The sequence below is a fragment of the Dasypus novemcinctus genome, chromosome 12 (genome assembly GCF_030445035.2).
Source record: "Dasypus novemcinctus isolate mDasNov1 chromosome 12, mDasNov1.1.hap2, whole genome shotgun sequence".
Lineage (NCBI taxonomy): Eukaryota > Metazoa > Chordata > Mammalia > Cingulata > Dasypodidae > Dasypus > Dasypus novemcinctus.
The window spans coordinates 85,962,468-85,985,761 of NC_080684.1; the positions used below are offsets into that span (position 1 = coordinate 85,962,468).

The 23,294-nt window shown below is 38.7% G+C and overlaps 1 protein-coding gene and 1 pseudogene across 2 annotated transcripts in view; one reads left to right on the top strand and one right to left on the bottom strand.

The window, feature by feature from the left end:
• The window catches only part of GNPTAB (N-acetylglucosamine-1-phosphate transferase subunits alpha and beta), an 86,526-nt gene that overhangs the window by 50,664 nt on the left and 12,568 nt on the right, over positions 1-23,294 (bottom strand). For both annotated transcript variants that reach the window (XM_004446821.5, XM_023585891.2), the window contains exon 2: positions 7,446-7,531. In XM_004446821.5, coding sequence (XP_004446878.2) covers positions 7,446-7,531 — 86 coding nt within the window. The remainder of the gene's footprint in view (positions 1-7,445; positions 7,532-23,294) is intronic.
• Positions 13,815-21,493, top strand: LOC139440207 (BAG family molecular chaperone regulator 2 pseudogene; annotated as a pseudogene).

Below are 23,294 nucleotides of genomic sequence, written 5' to 3' on the forward strand. Positions count from 1 at the left end.
TTAACCACCTTTTCCTTCCCTAAACCTCCTTTCCTCCTAACCCCTCCCCCACCCACCCAAGATAATTTATTGCCTAACATACAGCTTCCATACTACTTTCTACTCTCAGGGAGCTTTAGCACATTGTGTTGCACTATTTTTAATGCACATATATCTTCAGCTAGATGGAGAATCTCTTGGGAAAGAATGGTACCAAGCCTTCTGCGCTCTGCTTCATTAATCATTTGCTCTCTTTTCTATAATGCCAGGCTTTCTCTCTCTCTCTTATATTTTGTAAAAGTTTCCCCATCTAGGTTTTTCGGACTTTCTCTACATGAATGGTTCACAAACTTTATTAGGCATCAGGATTACCTAGAGGGCTTGTAAAAAGTCTTAAGAAATAAAAAAAAGCTTCCCCCACTAAAATGTCAATTCAGTAAGTTGTTCTTGTTTACCACTATTTTCCTAAGATCTAGAATAGTGCCTGGTACATGGATAGGGTTTAATAAATATTTTCTGGGTAAATAACTATTAGTTCATTCCAGTAGCATATATATCAGTCTTTCCCATTAAGAAAAATCTATCTGCCTTACAATATCTACACAAACTATCCAAGGTAATCTCACCTCCAACTTCCCAGGTGGTCTATGCTCAGATTAAAAACTAATTTTAAAAACTGCTTAGGTGATCTATTTAAAAAAAAAAAAAAGTTTAAAAAAAAAGAAAAAAAGATTTGCACAATTCAAAGCTTTCCTGTAAATGTAGTTATCTGCTATTAGGTTTTTTTTAATCAAACCAAGAGAGAGCCACACATGTTTAATTGAAGAAAACAACATAAGCATTTAATTCATCTTTGTACTAGCTTTCCTAAAAAGGCTATGTAACATGATCGATTTAATATTCTGGTACAAACTAACAATCCTAAAGAGAGTGTGTAAAATAAATAAATAAGTGATCATGTGATCTCTCAAGGTCAGTGAGTCAGTTGTTTTTCTAGTATTAGACATGGTCACACCGATCTGAGTTTTTCGTTCTTACCACAAGACCACTATCTTGGCAAGCAGATGAAAAGGAAACCTTTATCTCAGGGCTGAAGACTAAATATGTCACCCATGACTCAGATCTAAAGTAGTGGTGACTCTGACACAACTTTTATTTTAATCGCTGTTTAGTTTAAGTAAATAATAAAGTCACTTAATAATCCCTTAGTTTTACATTCTATAAAGTAGGTAACAAAATTTATAACCAAAATAGTTGTATCTCAGAACAGAAATGGAAGAGATTTTACACTTAATCTAATTTCCACATTTCACAGATGACAAAACTGAACCTCCAAGACAATGCCTCACAATAAGTAGCAGTAGATAACTTCCATATTCACCTGCTACTGACATAAAGAATGAGATTTTTTTTTGGGGGGGGAGCACAAATAACCTGACAATTTGTAGTGATATTAGCAAAGCTTCCTATAATCATTATGGTACTTAAAATATATTAAATCCTATTATATATGATCCATTTATTTGTCATCATGAAAATCAGGTAATATTTAATATCCCTAAAGAAAAATAAAACTATATTTTAGTGTAATCTAAAATTAGGAGGCGAAGTGTTTAACAAAAAGTCAAAAAAGGGGGGTGAGGAGAATTCTAGGAAGATGGCGCTGGAGTGGGCAGGCAGGGCTTAACTTTCTCACAAAAACAATGGAGAAGGGCCCTGCTTTGGGGGTTAACAGACCAGGACAGTCATGTGCAACTCTCAGGAGAGCAAGGGACAGAGAAACAAAGAACCTGAAACAACAAACATGAGTTACTAAAGCCCTACAGTGGCCAGGAAGGGCTCCCATGCCCCACCCTCAAGACATTAAGCCTGGATAAAAATCCTGGCTCACTGCAGCTGACTGAGAGGGGAAGAGATGTCTTCCCCCGTCAGCTGTACAAGGGAAGAGGGAAGGTGAGTTGGAGGGCTTCTCTTTAGTGAATTCTCCCAGCAGAGCCTACTTTGAATCTCATATTGGCTCTGGCCAGACCAGAAAAAAATGGAAAGCAGAAATTCAAAGAAACACCTCTGGACATCTGCTGGCCAGCTAGGAAATTGCAAAGAGAAAAACTGCTTTTGGGTCACTCTTTAGCTCCAGTCCTGGGAGAAAATCTGTACCCCATTAGTGTGTCCCTGGCCTGATTTTGATAACTTAAGCTGGGCAACTTTAAAGACTTAGAATTAGTTGAACCAAAAATCAAAGAAAAGCTGGCGGGGCGGGGGGGGGGGGGGGGGGAGGGAGGGGGGAAACACTAGCAAGAGAGAGAAATTAACCATCAACATATTCATTTGCCTAGACATCAGGAAAACATTACAAGTCATACTAGGAAACAGGAAGAGACAGTCCAACCAAAGGAATTAACCAAATATCCTGATAAGATACAGGATTTAAGACAACTAATCAATGATAATCAGACAAATCTACTAAATCAATTCAAAGAGTTGAAGGAAAATATAACTAAAGAGACAAAAGATATTAAGAAGACACAAGGTGAGCATAAAGAACAATTTGAAACCCTGCAAAGAAACGTAATAGAGCTTAAGGGAACGAAAGACATGACAGATGAGATTAAAAATACATTAGAGGGAAGAGGTGTAGCTCAGTAGTCAAGCACCTGCTTCCCATGTATGAGGTCTCAAGTTCAATCCCTAGTGCCTCCTAAAAAAAAGAAAAAACAAAAAACAGATGATTTGAATAGCTCAAAGACAGAATTAGTGATTCTGAGGACAGAACATCTGAACTGGAAGACTGGAGAACAGAAGAAGAAAAGATGAAAAAAAATGGAACAGGGTCTCAGGAAATTGAATTGCAATGCTAAACAGACAAACATACGCATTATCAGCATCCCAGAAAGAGAAGAGAATGGAAAAGGGGCAGAAAGAATTTTCGAGAAAATAATGATCCAAAATTTCCAAACCCTTTCGAAAGACATAAACATCAATATCCAAGGACAATGCACCCTAAACAGAATAAATCTGAACAGACCTAGAATAAATCTGAATAGACACCTACTATTCAGAATGACAAATGTCAGAGATAAAGAAAGGATTCTGGAGCCTCAGCATACTTGCAACTCCTACCCTCTGGTTAATCAGACTTACTCCAGCCAGCTAACAGGGAGGTGAAGAAGGTCAACCACCACACCACGGAGCCAAGAGTGCCTACAAATGCAAGAAGGAGAATTGCATCCATCATCCATGTGGAATCTAAGTCCCCTCTCAATAAAGAGAAGGAGTGGACATAACCATCCCAGGGTCCTCAGGATGGAGGAATACAGTATGGACTAGAGTGGGCTTACTGATATTCTACTATGGAACTATTGTGATTAGTAATGGAAGAAATTGTAACATTGATGTACAGAAAGTAGCCATGTAGCTACTGAGAGTAGGGACAGGAAAGAAGAGATATGATGTGGGGGCATTTTCAGGATTTCAGTAGTTGTCCTGGGTGGTACTGCAGGGACAGATGCTGGACATTGTATGTCCTGCCATGGCCCACTGGGTGGACTGGGGGAGAGTGTAAACTACTATGTAAACCACTATCCATATTGTGCAGCAGTGCTCCAAAATGTATTTACCAAATACAATCAATGTCCCATGATGATGAAAGAGGTGGTTGATGTGGGAGGAGTGAGGTGAGGGGGTGGGGGGTATATGGGGATCTCTTATCTTTTTTTTTCTCTCTCCCCTTCCCCCCCACCCCAGTTGTCTGTTCTCTGTGTTTATTTGCTGCATATTCTTCTTTGTCTGCTTCTGTTGTTGTCAGCAGCACAGGAATCTGTGTTTCTTTTTGTTGCATCATCTTGTTGTGTCAGCTCTCCGTGTGTGTGGCGCCATTCCTGGGCAAGCTGAACTTTCTTTCGTGCTGGGTGGCTCTCCTTATGGGGCGCAGTCCTTGTGTGTGGGGCTCCCCTATGCGGCGACACCCCTATGTGGCACGGCACTCCTTGCGCGTATCAGCACTGCACGTGGGCCAGCTCCACACGGGTCAAGGAGGCCCGGGGTTTTGAACCGTGGACCTCCCATGTGATAGATGCCCTAGCCACTGGGCCAAGGCCACTTCACTCTTATCTTTTTTGAATGTAACATTTTAAAAAAATAAAGAGGGAAAAAAAAAGGATTCTGAAAGCAGCAGGAGAAAAGCAATATATCACATACAAGGGTGTATGTGATAAGTGCTGACCTCTCCTCAGAAACCATGGTAAAAAATTTAAAAAATAAGTAAAATAAATAAATAAAAAGAAACCACAGAGGCGAGAAAGTAGTGTGATGTATTTATGGAACTAAAAGAGAAAAACTGGGAAACGGACTTTGGCCCAGTGGTTAGGGCGTCCGTCTACCATATGGGAGGTCCGCGGTTCAAACCCCGGGCCTCCTTGACCCGTGTGGAGCTGGCCATGCGCAGTGCTGATGTGCGCAAGGAGTGCCGTGCCACGCAAGGGTGTCCCCCGTGTAGAGGAGCCCCACGCGCAAGGAGTGCGCCCGTGAGGAAAGCCGCCCAGCGTGAAAAGAAAGTGCAGCCTGCCCAGGAATGGCGCCGCCCACACTTCCCGTGCCGCTGACGACAACAGAAGCGGACAAAGAAACACGACGCAACAAACAGACACAGAGAACAGACAACCAGGGGAGGGGGAGAAATTAAATAAATAAATAAATCTTTAAAAAAAAAATAAAAAACAAAAAATAAAAAAAATAAAATAAAAGAGAAAAACTGCCAGCTGTCTATTCTATACTCAGCAAAACTGTCCTTTAAAAACGAGGGTATGGGGAGTGGATGTGGCTCAAGTTGCTGAGCACCTCTTCCCACATGGGAGGTCCCTGGTTCAGTCCCTGGTGTCTCCTAAAAAAACAAACAATGAGCAAGCACACAAATGAAAAAGAACCAACTCAGGGGAGCCAATGTGGTCAGCGCTGGCTTCTCATATGTGAGGTTCAGGGTTCAATCCCTGGCCCCCATACCTCAAAAAAAAAAAAGGGTGAAGTGTGCCAAATGTATGCTATGGACCATGATTGGTAGTAATAGTGATGATGAAACTATCTCATGATCTGTAACAAATGTTCCACCAGGGTGTGGAGTTGTATGGGAAATCTAAACATCTGCATGATTGTTTTGCAAGTTCACAGTATCTGTAACAAAAATACATTTTAAAAAAATAGTATGGGTTGGGGGAAAAATACATCAAATGTAAGATAAAGACTATAGTTGGTAGTAATATTTTGTCAATGCTCTTGCATAGTTGTGAAACAAATGTTTCACAACAATACAGAGTTGGTGGAGGGGTGATGTATGAGACGCCTGTGTGATGTTATGTATGTTTATTTTGTAAGTTCACAATCTTTACTATATACTTATTGTTTATGTGTGTTCATGTATACATGATATACTTCAATAAAAAATTAAAGAAAAAGAGGAGAGAGTATGTTATCACAAGAGATACTGAAGGGAGTGTTGAAGCCTGAAAGAAAAAAACAAGGCAAGAGACTTGGAGAAGAATGTAGAAATGAAGTATATTCGAAAGAGTAAATTTAAGGGTAAAAAGACAGGAAGATATAACAACAGAAAGCCAAAGAATAAAATGGATGAAGTAATGCCTTTACAGTAATAACACTGAATGTTAACAGCTTGAACTCTCCAGTCAGAAGACATACACTAAGAGATGGATTAAAAAAATATAAGCCAAATACATGTTATCTATAAGAAACTCACCTCAGATATAAGGATACAACCAGGCTGAAAGTAAAAGGTTAGAAAAGATATTCCATACAAATAGTAACCAAAAAAGATGTGGAGTAGCAATAACTAATATCAGACAAAATAGAATTTAAATGCAAACCTGTTATAAGAGATGGAGGAGGTCATTGTATTAATAAAAGGGGCAATTCACCAAGAAGAAATAACTATAATAGATATACATTAACCTGGTGCCCCAAGATACATGAGGCACACACTGGAAAAACTAAAGGGAGAAAATAGATGTCTCTACAATAATAGTTGGAGACTTCAGTACACCACTCTCAGTATTGGATAGAACATCTAGACAGAAGATAAATAAGGAAACAGAAAGTTTGAATAATATGGTAAATGAAGTAGACCTAACAGATATCTATACAGCATTGCAGCCCAAAACAGCAGGATATACATTCTTTTCAAGCACTCATCAATCCTTCTCCAGCATAGACAATATGTTGAGGCATAAGACAGGTCTCAATAAATTTTAAAAGATTGAAATTACATAATATACTTTCTCTGATCATAACAAAATAAAGCTGAAAATAAATAATGGACAGAAAAAGGGAAAATTCATAGATTAATTTATTGTTTAATCTACAGATCAAACAATACACTCTTAAATAATCAGTGGGTCGAAGAAATTACAAGAGAAATCAGTAAATATCTTGAGATGAATGAAAATGAGAACACAACATACCAAAACCTATGGGACACTGCAAAGGCAGTGCTGAGAGGTAAATGTATAGCACTCAATGCATACATTAAAAAAGAAGAGGGACGCAGACTTGACTCAACTGACAGAGCATCTGCCTACCATATGGAGTGTCCATGGTTCGATACTCAGGGCCTCCCAACCTGTGTGGTGAGCTGGCCCACGCGCAGTGGTGATGCATGCAAGGAGTGCCATGACATGCAGGGGCACCCCCATAGGCATGCCCCACACACAAGGCGTGCACCCCAGGAGAGCCACCCTACATGAAAGAAGTGCAGCCCACCCAGGAGTGGCGCCGCAATCACGGAGAGCTGATGCAGCAAGACGCAACAAAAAAGAGATGCAGTTTCCCAGTGCTACCTGACAATGCAAGCGGACACAGAACACACAGCAAATAGACACAAAGAGAAGACAATGGGGGGAAGGGGAGAGAATTAAAAGGAAAAAAATCTTAAAAAAAAAATAAGAAAAAAGAAGAAAGAGTTAAAATTGTAGATATAACTGCACACCTGGAGGAACTACAAAATAACAGTAAACTAATCCTAAACCCAGCCAAAGGAAAGAAATAGTAAAGATCAGAGCAGAAATAAATGAACTAAGAACAAAAAAAACAATTAAATCAACAAAACTAAAAGTTGGTTCTTTGAGAAGATCAACAAAATCAACAAAAGTTTTCTCACCCTACAGGGGCATGAAATCACATTTTTACCTCACAGAACTGGGGTGAGGATAAAATGTGACCATATAACAAAATGCTCAATCTATTGCAAGGCAGATGATTCTCTGGCACTCCTTTTTTTTTCATACATAAAATGAATGTGGGATAGAACTACACGGTTTCTTCAGATGCATATAATCCTAAGTTAAATTATATCTATGACCAGGAAAGACACCTTCAACCATTATATCTGAAACATAGGTGATTTCATAACTCATTATTTAGGTCCAAATAACAGATACTCTCCAAAATAGATCTCTTCTCACCGATTCTGAAAAGACTTTCCAGCAACATTGTCTCTATAGGAATCAAATAAAACGTGGTATTGATCCCGGCTCCATTCCAGAACCACCTACAAAAAAAAAAAAGAAAAGAAAATGAAAAACAAAGAAACAAAATGTTTAGTTTGCATAAAAAACTAGGGGTATATAACTTTCATTTCATTTTAATTTCATCAGGAATTGATAAAGGAACAGGTAAGTTAATCAAACTTCATTCATTCACTTAGTGCCTACCATAAACCAGATACAGTGCTAGATCCAGATGAATAAGCTCTAGTTCCTGATCTTGACAGAATGAAAAGACCTAGTATCTCACTGTGCTAGGGATAGGGTAGGGAGATCAAAGAGGTTTAAAAGGATGAGATATTGGAATTAGATCTTGAAGAATGAGCAGCAGTCCACCAGGCAGAGAGACAGGGACAATGCCAGCCAGTAGGAAGAGCATATTCAAAGGCAGAGAAGCAGCAAGGACAAGATGTTTGAATGCAACTGGGCAAATGGCTCTGACTAGAAAACAGGTAGATAACTGGGGAGAAGTAAGGCCGGGAAAGGAAACTGGGCCCTGACTGTGAGGTGCCTTGCATGCCAAGGGAAACAGATATATGGAAGGATTTTCAAAAGGCAGCTATACAATCTGTCTAAAGTTTGGGAAGGACTCTTCTCATAACATATAGGAGTGTGAACAGAAGATACTGGCAAGATATGGGGGTTGACGACCTTACTACGTATGAGGTTTCAGCTGATGCTTTGCTAAATATTTTACGAGAAAATGGAAGGCTTTAGAAAGGAGTACGCTCATGCCCACATCCTAAATCTAAAAAGCTGCACACCCATCTGCCCCACCTTCTTTACTCCATTTACCACAAAGGAAGTATCAATCTTCCTTGCAAACATCCAATCTCTGACCATCTGCTCTGGATCTCATCTCATCAATGTCATCTTCTCAAGTCCTTGCCACCTTTCTTTCCCCAGTATACAAATGCATTCCAGTAAACCTTCCCTTTACTCCACAGCCCTTCCAGTCAGTGCCTCTCCTCCTAACTCGTTGTCCCTTTCAAGACCAAATATCTTTAAGGAACTATTTCCTACTCTCCTATTCACCCTTCAGCCCACTCCAATATCACTCCTACCCTGACCACTTCAATGGCCTTATCAAGGCCCTCATGTTGTCAAATCCATCTTACTCAATTCACAGCAGTTGCTCAATCTCTCCCTCTTGAAAGAATTTCTGGTTTCCTTCTTGAAACACTCAGTTTTCCTCCTACGACTCTGGTGGTTCCTTTTCAGTCTCCTTTGTCAGCTCTACCACTTTGACCTGACCCTAAGTGTTTTCCTTTATTCTATCCCTCTTCCTGGAATGTCCCTCTCCCTGGTCAATACCTAGGCTTCTTCCAGCATTCTATTTTACCACCCCTAGGAAGTGGCCCTTCTACACACAGGTGGCTGCATGTTACTTGGTTTGTATTCTGTACAAGTGATTCCAGTCACTTGGTGTGTATTCTGGCCAGGGGAAAGGGGAGAGAGGGAGAAGGTGTGCCCCTCCTTTAAGGAGACTTGTTGGAAGTTGCACCTACCACTGCTATTTTCATTGGTCAGAAGGTAGTCACAAGACTAAATACAAGGAAGGCCATGAGGACCCTGTGCTCTATTATTGCTCATTTCTTTTCATCACATCAGGTTCTTCATGATCCAGCCTCTGCCTACCTTTACAACTTCATTTCACTGGGAAGCTTCATAAACATCACAAATTATATAATTCTCTCAATCAATGTATTTATTTAAAAAACATTTACTGACAGATTAATGTACCTGGCTGGTACTAGCTTTACAAATAGGAATAAGCTAAATTCTTTAACTTCAAGGAACTATATAACCAATTATTTTAATAGAAGTTTACTGCCTGCTACAGCCACACTGAAGGAAGAGTACCTAACCTTTCCAGTAAGGCACCAGGAAAGACTTCCTTGAAGAAGCAATGTTTGAACAGAGTCTTAAAGGATAAACAGGTGTCTGTCAGCAGAGCAGCTAAATAGCAAGGGGTGCATTAGAAGAACTTGCTACTGGACTGGATAGGGAAGTAAAGGAGAAGAAAATCAAGGGTGATCGCTAGGTTTTCAGCAGTTTTAGAATAAGTGACTAAATGAATGGTGGGAGTCATTTAATGACACAGGAGGAACAGTAGTAGTAGGAGTAAAAGCTGGTGGGATTAAAGAGCTCTGTTTTAGATATGGTAAATTCAAAGTTAAATTCAACTGGCCTCTCCAAGGAGACTACAAATTCCTGGAGGAGAGGGAACAAGTTCCATCTACCTTTAGTATTACCCATAGCACCAAAACCAATAGCAGGTACATATATATCAAATGCCATTAACTCTGATATATGTAGAATATATACCTATTTTCAATAACTTTAAATCAGTGGGTAATTGTATCAATTTACTGAACACATGCAGGCATACCTCAGAGATACTGCAAGTGTGGTTCCAGATAAAGAGAGTCACACAAAGATTTTGGTTTCCCAATGCATATAAAAGTTATGTTTACACTATACTGTAGGCTAGTAAGTGTACAATCACATTAGGTCTTTAAAAAATGACATGCATACCTTAATTAAAAAATACTTCAGGGGAAACAGAGATTGAGAGATGAATAATTTTCTTCTTTACTTGTCTGCCTGTTTTTTATTATTATTGAAATAATGAAAATGCTCTAATAATGATTGAAGTGATAAATGCACAACTATGTTATTATACCAAATACCAATGACTGTACACTCTGGATGAATTGTATGCTGAATTAATATGTACCAATAAAACTGATTTGTTAAAAAAAATACTTTAATGCTAAAAAAAGAAAATGCTAGCCATAATCTGAGCCATAGAGTTATAATCTTTTTCTGGTGAAGGGTCTTGACTTGATGTTGGTGGCTGCTAAATAATCAGGGTGATAGTTATTGAAAGCTGGGGCAACTGTGGCAATTTCTTAAAATAAGAAAACAATTAAGTTTGCCACATCTATTGACTTGTATTTTCATGAAAGATTTCTCTGTAGCAAAAGATGCTGTTTGGTAGCATTTTACCATAGAACGTCTTTCAAAATTGGAATCAATCCTCTCAATCCCTGCCACTGCTTTTACGACTAAGGTAGTATAATACTCTAAATCCTTTGTCATTTCAACAATGTGCACATCATCATCATCATCATCTTCTTCTGTCTCAAGAAACCTCTTTCTTTCCTCATCTGTAACAAGCAACTCCTCTTCCATTAGAGTTTCATTGTGAAATTATAGCAATTCAGTCACACCTTCAGGCTCCACTTCTAATTCCAGTTCTCTTGCTATTTTCAACACATCTGATGTTGCCTCCTCCATGGAAGTCTTGAACCCCTCAAAGTCATCCATGATGGCTAGATTCCAAATCTTTCAAGGTTCTGTTCACGTTGATATTTTGACCTCCTCCCATGAATCACAAATGTTCTTAATGGCATCTAGAGTGGTGAAACCTTTCCAGAAGATTTTCAATCTACTTTGCCCAGATACATCAGAGGAATCAATATCTATGGCAGTTACAGCCTTATAAAATATATTTCTTAAATAATAAGACTTGAAAATTGAAATGACTCCTTGATCCATGGACTGCAGAATGGATGTTATTTAACAGACATGAAAACAACATAAATCTCATCATACATCTCCATCAGAGTTCTTAGGTGCTCAGTTGTATTGTCAATGAGCAGCAGTATTTTGAAAGGAATCTTTTTCCTGAGCAGGTCTCAAGAGTGTGTGCTGTTATCCAGGCTTTGCTGTTCCATTTATAGAGAATGGGTAGAGTAGATTTACCACAATTTTTAAGGGTTCTAGGATTTTTGGAATGGTAAATAAGTTTTGGCTGTAAATGAAAGGCATCAGTTACATCAGCCCCTAATAAGAGCGTCAGTCTGTCCTTTGAAGATTTGAAGCTAGGCATTCACTTCTCCTTTCTAGCTATCAAAGTCTAGATGGCATCTTCTTCCAAAAGAAGACTGTTTCATCTACATTGAAAATTTGTCGTTTAATGTAGCCACCTTCATCAATGATCTTAGTTAGATCTTCTGGATAGCCTGCTGCAGCTTCTAAATCAGCACTTGCTGCTGCTTCTTGAACTTTTATGTAATGGAGACAGATTCTTTCCTTAAACCTCATGAACCAACAATCTCTGCTATCTTCAAACTTTTCTTCTGCAGCTTCCTCACCTCCCAGCCTTCACAGAATTGAAGAATGTCAGAGCCTTGCTCTGGATTAGGCTTTGGCTTAGGGAATATTATGGCTGGTTTGATTTTCTATATAGACCAATGAAACTTTTTCCATATTAGAAATAAGGCTGCCTCACTTTTCTATCATTCATGAGTTCACTGGAGTAGCACTTCTAATTGCATTTGCATTCACAACTTGACTAACTTTGGAGCAAGACGCCTAGTTTTCAGCCTATCTCAGCTTTCAACATGACTTCTTCACTAAGCCGAATCATTTCTAGCTTTTGGTTTAAAGTGAGAAATGTGTGAACTTTCCTGTCACTTGAAAACTTAGTGACCACTGTAGGGTTATTAATTGGTTTAATTTCAATATTATTGTGTTTCAGGGAATAGTGAAGCCCGAGGAGAGAGAGACAGGGGAACGGCTGGTCGGTAGAGCAGTCAGAACACACACAACACTTATCAATTAAGTTCACTGTCATATTTGGATGCATTGAGGCACCCCAAAACAACTACAATAGTAACATCAAAGATCACTGATTGGTAAGCAGATGTGACTCAACCCCTTGGGTACCTGCCTACCACATGGGAGGTCCCTGGTTCAGGTTTTGGTGCCTCCTAAAAGAAAAAACTAACAATGAGCAGACAATGTGCAAAAAACAAGAGCAGACCAAAAGCAGACAATGAGCAAACAGACAAGGGAGCCATCTCAGGGAGAGGGGGGGGGATTTAAAAAAAATGATCACGGATCACAGATCAGTGATACAATAATGAAAAAGGATGAAATATTCCAAGAATTACCAAAATGTGACAGAGACACAAATTGAGCACATGCTGTTGGAAGCATGGCGCCACACACTTGCTTGACCTTCAGTTTATTTAAAAAATGCAGTAACTGTGAAGTGCAATGAAACAAAGCACAATAAAACAAGGGATGCCTGTATAGAAGTGACTTGCCATCAACACCCTGTGTAGTTTGCAAAAGGACAAAAAAAGACAATTAGCACATCTATAATTTTTGTAAAACCAACCACAGAAAATAAAGCTCAATAAAATTCTTCCTGGCTGGTGAAGTATTCCAAAGATGGGGAGAAAGCAACACACTTCATAAATGGTTGAGAAATGCTGGCATGCTATATGTTGACACAATGTGCCTTTCTTCATCAAATTAATCTCACCATTTCCAAAATAGATGCTATTAGTCAAAACAACAAAAACAACAGCAAAGGATCCCTCTCCTGCATACTTAGAAACATTTTAACTAGTCTAACATTATGCGCACTTAGATCTTGAGGGGGTGGTTAAGAGTGCTGGACACGTTTTTCAGGGGACACATTTTTCATCCCAGCCCTGTCACTTAGTCTGTTTGGGCTATTTCATCATCTGTAAAATGAAGGGGTCTGAACAAATGGCCTCTGAAATCCCTTCCCCTCCTAAAATTACACAACTAGAGGAGTTCCTCTCCAAGCCTACACGCCAACACCACAAAGATAACTGCATCTTCCTGTTCCCAGCCTTCCTCCGGGTATTTTCTCCCTTGTTTTGATCCCATCACCATTTGAACTCGAGTTTCTTCTGTAATAACCATATCCTTTTCTGCTTAATCCAACCACCAACTAGACCCCACTATGAAAATCTTGCCAAACTCTTTTAAAATGAATGAACAATTAAAATGGAGCAGAGAGAGTATACTGATAGGAAGAAAAAAATTAGACCATCACATCAGTATATAATTTAGCCTGGTGAAAACAAAAGTCATCTAAGGGTTAGTGTCAGATCATGTTTTTAATACTAGCAAATGATAAAGAACAGAATCTGAATGAGCAATTATCAAAATTTTTATTACAAGTAAGCCATAAAAAATATAAATACCTTTCAAAAATCAAAAAAGTCAAAAACAAAAAAATTGAGATTTGCTGTGTTGGGTTAAAATAGTGTTCCCCAAAATTTATGTCCACCTGGAACCCCAAAATGGGTCCATTATTTGGTCATTATTTGGAAATAAGGTCTTTGCAGTTGTAATTAGTTAAGCTGGAGTTATATTGGATTAGGGTGGGCCCTAAATGGTATCCTTAAAAGAACAGGAGAGGACACACAGACTGAGAGGGAAGAAGGCCATATGAAGATGGGGGCAAAGATTGGAATGACGGCAGCTATCAGCCAAGAACACCAAGGACTGCCAGGAGCCACCAGAAATCAGGAAGAGGCAAGGAAAGGTCTTCCCTTGGAGCTTCCAGAGCTTAGCCTTGCTATCACCTTGACTTCAGACTCGAGAGGGTAAAAATAAACTTCTCTCGTTTTAAGCTACCAGGTTTGTAGTCATTTGTTCCAGCAAACCTGGGTAAGTAATACACTTGCTATTAGATATTGTTTACAACCATTATTAGCAATAAACAAAAGACCCCTGGTACAGATTAGAGAAACACTAATTACTGTAAAATCAAATCTCCTTTCCAAAGCCTTTCACATTCTTCAGTCCAAGGCAACTGCTCTCTTCTCGGAAATCTGGGTAACTTTTATCTCTATCACTTACGTGGAAATCAGTTACCCATCTCATGACACTTCTTGCCTTGCATCATTTAACTTTCTTTTTATTTCCTTTCTCTCCAAGTTAGCCAGTTTAGCTGACTGACAGCAGATAACTAATTACAATTCTATTTATCATCTAAGTCATACCCAGCATGGTTTCTTATAACACCATCTTTTTAATAAATATTATTTGGGTGCAAGAGTGAAATCAGGGAAGACTGGATTTGGGAATTTGGGACACCTCCTGGGAGAAATTCCCATTTTTCCTAAGTAACAGCTGTGTAGTTTTGGGCAGATTACAAATATTCAGGCCTCAATTTCCTCATCTGTAAATTGGGTAAAATATGTATCTCATTGCTTTGTCATGTTGCTAAAGTAGGACAGAGATTCTCACATGAAGTAGATGAATCAAGGGTATACAGAGCATGCTGGGGATACTAGAAATCATACATAAACAAAGCATATCTCTCTGAACTATCATTTTTATAACAGTAAGGCATTTAAAACATATGGATAGAAATATAAATGTAAATTCTTATAGAGAAAAATGCAGAATTCATGATTTTTACTGATACAATGTTGGCCTTCAGAAGAATTTTCTACTTGCCATTTTGAGCTATTCCCCCCAGGTGCCCCTCTCTACACTATTCTTCTCAGAGTATTTACTAATTTCTGTTATTAAGGGTACTTGGTGGGAAAGTGTGAGATACAATGAAATTACTACTAAAATACTAAACAAGGTATGAAATACCACATAAACAATGTATTATTAATAAACAAATATAAATATCATCTGAAGAAAGTTTATTCTATTTTAAAACGTTTATCATTTCTAAGAATCCATTTTAATTATTGAGATCAATTGTTGGTCAATTTTTACAAAATGGCAGCCAAGGCAGTCTTAAATTGTTGATCCCAAAGGAGAAGGGACATACACACATCACTGAGCACCGCCATACAAGGTGCTCCACCTAGCATGGACAAGCTTTATCACATTGAATTCCCATGACAAGGTACAAACTGTGAGGCAGATGATACAATGGCTCATTTCACACAGAGAAAACCCAGGACATGCAAGTATTGGCATGGTGAGATTTGAAATCAGCCTGACTCCAGAGCCTATGTTCCTGTTTAACTTTGCCCAGGTTCTCAGTTTCACTAGGCTGCCTCTGCTGACATTTATACAGAGCTAGCTTTGTTAAGCACACATTTATGAATACGGTCATTCAGCCAAGTCTGAATCTTGTGTATGCCCTTAATTCAATGCCTCAGAACTGTTTTATAAATGATGACAGGTCACCTATTTTGTATATATTTTTCCTCAGCATTTTTTAGAATGTCTAGTAATCCTTTAAATGGCTTGTATACACAAATGGTAAAATTTTCAGATGATATATATATTTTTTTAATCTTTTAAGATTTTTTTAAGATCCTAGTACAGGATCAAATGTGTGCCTTTGGTAAAATGGCAGTGAATGAGATGCAGCTCCATAATCCTTTATATCAGAGGAATTCCCAGTTAAGGAAAGATGGGAAGATTATTATTAAAAAGAAAGCTGGTATACAGTGGAAAGATCATAAGATTAAAAATCAGAAGACATACGTTTAATCTGGCACTTAACAGTAATATAAATCTAAGGTACTTCTCTATTCTCAATTTCTTCTTCTGCAGAATGAGGATATTACCACTGTTCCACAAGATTGTTTTTGATGAGTAAATGAGATATGCAAATCATATACAGCTGTACAAGAATACTTACCTGCAAATTGTTTATATGTCTCCTAAAGATAAGACTTACAAGGCTGCAATATTATTTGCCTGTTTAACTGTCTGTATACGCCTCTTGAGCCAGTCAAGGCCAGGGATTTGTTCACTTTCTTATTTGCATTCCCAGAACCTTGCATAGTACCTTCCACAAAATCAATAAACTTTTTCAGAGTAAATAAATAAGGCTACAAGTTTTACAACGTAAACACCTTGGAACAGCTTGCCTCTCCACAGTTTCTCTCTAGAACTTTCTGCTGTCAGATTCATTCCCAGATGGTCAAGTGAAAGTCTAACGGATGGAGTTATAAAAAGACAAGAGCAGACCTGGGCATATAAGCATACAAAACACTCTCTCAATAAAAAGCACAAGTCCCCTTGGATCTTGTCAGTTTTTCCAGTGTAGCAGAAATGTGGCACAGTGCCCTATAAAATTTAAGCTATCAAGACATTCTATCTTCAAGCAGTGAAAATTTGCTAATAAAAAGATATTCTAAGCTTTATCTTTTCTACTAACCCTACTCTTCCTTTGATAACAATCAGGATGTCAAATCTGCTCATCACTAGCAGCATTTTCTAATCATATCAGATTAAAGATGCTGGTTTTCCCAAAACAAAGTGGTTTATGAGTGCAATAAAGCAGAGTTTTAAAAATTAAAATATTAACCCATTTCACGTTAGAAGGTGAATGGTTATTAAGACTGGGTTGATAAATGGGACCTGATCAAAATTTTAAAATTATGTGCATCAGAGATTATCATGAAAGTAGAAAAAAATGTTACAGAATGGGAGAAAATCTTTGGAAAACATATATCCATAAATCCATCTAGAGTTATAAATTTGTTTTATCGATATGTATCAATAAAATTGATTTGTTTAAAAAAAACCACACATCTGATAAGGGTTTAATATCTAGAACATACAAAAAGAAATCCTAGGGAGTGGATGTGGCTCAGGCAGTTGGGCACCCACCTCCCACATGCACGGGTTTAGTTCCCAGTGCCTCCTAAAGAAGATACAGACAGACGAGCAGAAAAATGAGCAGACAAAGGACAAACAGACACGGGAGCCATTTGGTGGCGGGACAAAGGGGGAATAAATGCCAATCTTAGGTACAACCAAATTATTTCTTTTAAATAAATTAAAAAAAGAAAAGAAAAAGAAATCCTAACTCAACAACAAAAAGACAAATAACCTAATTTTAAAAATGGGCCAAAGACTTGAGGAATAGACATTTCTCCAAAGAAGATATACAAATGGCCCAAAAGCACATGAAAAGATGCTCAACATCATTAGCCATCAGGGAAATGCAAATCAAAACCACAATGAGAAACCATTTCGTACCCACTAGAATGGATACTACTTAAAAAAATGAAAAATAACAAGTGTTGGAGAGGATGTAGAGAAATAGGGACACTCGTTCATTGGTAGTTAGAATATAAAATGATGCAGCCACTATGGAAGATACTTCCTCAAAATGTTAAGTCTAGACTCACCAGACAATCTGGCAATCCCACGTCTAGGTATTACATATACCCAAAAGAAGTGAAAGCAGGAGTAGAACAGATACTTGCACACTGATGTTCACAGTGACATTACTCACAATAGCCAAAAGGTGGAAAAGGTTCCATTAACCAATGAGTGGATAAACAAAATGTGGTATACACATACAATGGAATACTATTCAGCTATAAAAATGAAGTTCTGATCCATTTAACAACATGAACCTTGAAGGCATCATGTTGTGTGAAATAAGCCAGACACAAAGGACAAAAAATAGTATGATCTCACCATTATGAAATACTTAGGATAAGCAAATTCATAGTCAGAAACTAGTATACAGGTTATCAGGGGCCAGGATTGGGGCAGGGAATGGGGAGCTAAGGCTTAAATTGTACGGTCTCCACTTGGGGTGATGGAAAATTTTTCGTAATGGATTTTGGAGATGGTCAACATTGTGAACGTAATAAACAGCACTGAATTATATATTTGAATGTGGTTAAAGGGGGTAATTTTATTTTTTTTTAAAGATTTATTTATTTCTCCCCCCCTCCCTTGTCTGCTGTGTCCATTCGCTTTGTGTTCTTCTGTATCTGCTTGTATTCTCATCAGGTAGCACTGGAGATCTGTGTCTCTTTTTGTTGCGTTATCTTGCTGCGTCAGCTCTGTGTGTGTGTGGCACCACTCCTGGGCAGGCTGCGGTTTGGGCAGGGTGGCTCTCCTTGTGCAGGGGCCACTCCTTGCGTGGGGGGCACCCTTACGCAGGGGCATCCCTGCGTGGGCCGGCATTCCTTGGGCGCAGCAGCACTGTGTGTGGGCCCAGCTCACCACACGAGCCAGGAGGCCCTGGGTATCGAACCCGTAGACCTCCTTCCTATATGGTAGGCGGAAGCGCTATCTGTTGAGTCACATCCGCTTCCCAAAGGGGGTAATTCTAGGTTGTATACATGTTACTAGAATAAAAATACAGCAAAGGACTATACAACACAAACAGTGAACCCTAATGTAAATTATGAACTATAGTTAATAGTACAATTATAAGTCTTCCATCAGTTCCAATAACTGTACCGCACAATGCAAAATGTTAATAATAAGGAAACTCTGTATTTTCTGCATGATCTTTCTGTAAACCTACAACTTCTCCAACAAAAAATTATATTAAAACTGGGTTGAATCCCCCTCTTCACATAAATTAAAGATAATATGGGGGAAGCAGCTATGGCTCAATCAGTTGGGCTCCCATCTGCCACCTTGTGAAGGCAGGCTCACCTGTACCCAGCCTGCAAGCACTGGGGGATTGCCGCCCAGCCTGCAAGTGCCACGGAGTGCTGACTCAGCAAGGTGACACAACAAAAAAAAGGGAGACAAGAGAAAAAAAACAAAACAAAAACGCAGAATACACAGCGAATGGACGCAGAGACCAGACAGCAAGCAGGCCGCAAGGGGGAGGGGGATAAATAAAAATAAATACAGACACAGAAGAACGCATAACGAATGGATACAGAAAGCAGACAGCAAGCAAAAAGCCACAAGGTGGGGGATTAAAAATAAATACATAAATAAATAAAATAAAGATAACAATCCAAACCAGCATTACCATTACTGGGTCAAACACTAATTAAACTAAAAGTATTCTTTTTACTGTGTCTAACCTCTTTGAATCTTTCATGGCATTATATTTGTTTAATATATTTCTAAGGAGAAAAAATGGAAACCAGGGCTTTGTCCTCAAGGAGCTGACATCCCTGTGAAGAACTAATCATTTCTTTTTATGTAATGACTTAAGAATACTTATTGTCTAGCTTTTAAATGAGTGCAGATTAAAATAGATGAAGCATTCTATTTGTTCCATATCCTTGCCAATACTTGGGACTATATTTTAAAGTTTAACTATTTTAGTCTATATATAGCAATTTCTCACAGCACTCTGATTTGCATTTCCCAGGTGACTGTTCATGTTGTGAATGTTTTCAAGAACTTGCTGGCTAGGGAAGAGGTTTTACATCAACGGATAGAGCGCCCACCTACCATATGGAGGGTCCAGGCTTCAAACCCAGGGCCTCCTGACCCGTGTGGTGAGCTGGCCCACGTGCAGTGCTGATGTGCGCAAGGATGCCGTGCCACGCAGAGGTGTCCCCCACGTAGGGGAGCCCCACATGCAAGAAGTGCCCCTGCAAGGAGAGCCACCCCACGCAAAAAAAGCACAGCCTGCCCAGGAGTGGGGCCATACACACAGAGAGCTGACGCAGCAAGATGACATAACAAAAAAGACACAGATACCCAGTGGTGCTGACAAGAATGCAAAGCAGACACAGAAGAACACATAGCAAATGGACACAGAGGGCAGACAATGGGGCGGGGAGGGGGGAAATTTTTTAAAATTAAGAAAAAGAAGAACTAACTGGCTATATATTTTTTTGTGACATGTCTGTTGACATCTTCTGCTGATTATTTTTATAATTAGGGATTCTCTCAGTCAAAAAAAAAGATTAAACACTGCCAGGGAAAAAGAATGATTATGAAGATGAGATTTTTAAGGAAATAAGAGTAGAGAAAGGAAGGATGTGTTTGCTACTTGGGGTATAGAGGATACAATAATGAAATAGAGAACGAATGTTGCTCGAGCAGTTGAGCACCTGCCTCCCATGTGGGAGGCCCCGGGTTTGGTTCCCGGTGCCTCCTTAAAAAAACCACAAAAACAGACAACGAGTGAAAAACAATGAGGAAACAAGCAAAAACAACAAGCAGACAATGAGCAAACAACTGGCAAAACAGACAAGGGAGCCAACTCAGGGCAGCCAATGTGGCTCAGGGGTTGAGCACCAGCCTCCCGCATGTGACGTACTGGGTTCAATCCTCAAAAAAGAAAGAAATGGTACTAGAAGACAGAATTTAAAATGTTAAACCTTACAGTACCCTTTACAATATGAAAATTATATCTAAGGGGGGGGAAAGAACCTTCCAGAAATCACACTTAGCTAAAAGGGAAGGGGGGAGGGGGAAAGAACCATCAAAGATACCTTCAAAAAATATTGACATTGGACAGTTGGGCCAAAGGGGAAGTCAGGGTCACAGGGCAGTGAGTTCTTCCCACATCATAAGTGTTCTCCTTTTGGCCACAGTAGTTTTTGGATTGCTTTTTTGTATCATAACTTCAAGGTGCTTTTAATTTCTTGAAGAACTTTTAAATTAAAACAGTCTTAATACCAATGGGAAGTTAAGGTTATCATTCATTTTAGGTGTATCTTTCAGCAGGTTATACCATTTAGTTTTTAATTTCCCTCTTGCAAAGTAAATGTTAACACCTCCTTTAAAAGTTTCTGTTGGGTGACTGCAACAACAACAGCAACAACAGCTGCCAGGGGCCAGTGACCCCTTGGCCATACCCCCTTGGAGGCTCAGATGGCTCAGATCAAGGCAAAGCCTACAAGGGTGCTTCTGCAGCTCCTCCTCCGAGAACTACTGCTCCAGCCGCTTGCTAGAGAGCCTGGACAAACTGGAGCTCATGGCTGAAGCTTTGAGAAAAGCAGCAACTGCTGCTGAGCAAGAGAAAGAAATCCTCTTGGAGATGATACACAGTATCCAAAATGGCCAGGACATCAGACAGATGAGCCACAGAGAGAGAAGAATTAAATCTAACTGCAAATCATTTGCCAGGACTCTCATGTTGAAGTTTCCATAGAAACAAACCCTCAGCAGCAAGAATCTCTGAAGCATGCCACCAGGATTATCAATAAGGTAGTCAGTAAGTTTCTGGATGATCTGGGAAATGCCAAGAGTCATTTAATGTTGCTGTACAGTGCCTGTTCATATTAGGTACTACCTGCGCCAGCTGATCAGAAATTTAAATTCACCGTAATTGGCAGTCCTCTTGAAGATAAGAAGAAATTAAGACTAGAAACTCTACTTAGAAATACTAAAAATCCTGACAAGGCCATCAAGCTGTTAGAGCATTCTGAGGAGCTACTTCCAAAACTCTGCAACAGAATACTGAAATCAGATGTAATTAGCTTTCAACCCTAAGAGCAATAACAAAGAACGATATAAAAATGACAAAATCCAATTTTAAATAACTAGTTCTTTATGTTAGGAGTAACCACTCACTTGATAAGAAAAACTGTTTCAAATGAGGAAGATACTCCAAAGTCATGAGTTTTTATGAGTAACACAATTAAAACTAGAAAATTTTTAAATTATTTGCAGTTCTAGTTTTCAGACTGAAGTTTTGCTTTGTACAAAGATCTAGCACCTAATATATCTATTTTTCACTATTGGGTGAGTGAATACATACTTTATGGGGAAAAATAAGTAATCCATTAGGGGCAAAAGGCTTCACTGTTCTTTCCTCTGCTTTGCCTGGCATGGAAACAAATGGGCATGTGGAACATTCAGTTGACTAGAAATTCCTTACCCTATGCAGGACATACTTACTGCACATGTCCTGTTAGTAAAGCAGTGTGTTTAGAGGGATAAAAGGAATTGCAAAACAAGATTCTTTCCATATGTCTTACATTCAACAAAAAAATTCGGAGGCATTTGTATCAAATATTTTTGAAGTTAAAGGATCTGTCTCATAATATGAATGCATCTTTTGATATACACGAAAACATGGCATAAAATGTGAGGAAAACCACCTATAATTTTAGCACTGTGAACAATTATAAATTGACTTTAACTTTTTCAAATGCATAATTTCTATAAAATTTTCATTGCAACAAAAGTATTTGGTGTTGAGATTTTCACCTGTACTTTTTAAATAACAGATCAATTTTACTGATACATATGAATAAAGCATACAATTTTTCCTGTAGTTCTTTTCAAAACAGTATTTTCTATAACTTATAGAAACACTTGATATTATTAAAGTTCCAGAACTGCATGTGAGTACTGGATAATGAAATCTTCCATAATCACTTTGAATTTTTGCCGGGTTACTAGGCAGCCTAAACTATCAAAATGACCTTGAGTGATTGCTGAGCATGACTTTTTCCTATTTTCAATCTGTTTGAGTCGCTTGTACCCAATTATTCTACTCACATAGTGAGCCCTAGAAACCATATTTGGCTATTTTTTTCTTCACTGGGAACTGTTTGTGATTACATGGGCTGCTGCATGTAATTTTTAAATTTGGTTCATCACAATGTATTGTGTTTTATGATCTTACATGAAGAGAATCTGTAATAGAAGCCTACCAAAAAAAAAAGTACGGCCTTGGGTATATATTAAATGGTATAATCCATATTTATACAAAAAATGGCTAGGAATGTTTGCTTTCTTTACTTTCCATTTAGTTGGCATTACATTCAGATTATTCATTATCCAAATAGATTAAAGTCAATCAACCTATAATGAAGTAATTAAAATAAATGCTAATGAATATGTCTACTAAGTACAATTTAATGCTTTATTCTGATAAAATGCCTTGGTATAGTTTATTTTATATAATTAGTATGCCTGAGCCTGAGAAGCTTAAAACCTGTCCTCATTTTACTTTGCTGATTTTTACTTGGTTTGTGACATTCTAAGCTTAACCTGTACATGCAGGTTTGTTGTTGGGTTTTTTTTTCATTTTTTTCTTTATTTTCTTTTAAATGTTACATTCAAAAAATATGAGGTCCCCATATAACCCCCACCCCACCCACGCCACCCCTCCCACATCAACAAACTCTTCCATCATTGCGGCACATCCACTGCACCCGGCGAATACATTCTGGAGAACTGCTGCAGCACATGGACAGTGGTCCACAGTGTCCCACTCTCCCCTAGTCCAGCCGATGGGTCACGACAGGACACACAATGTCCAGTACGTGC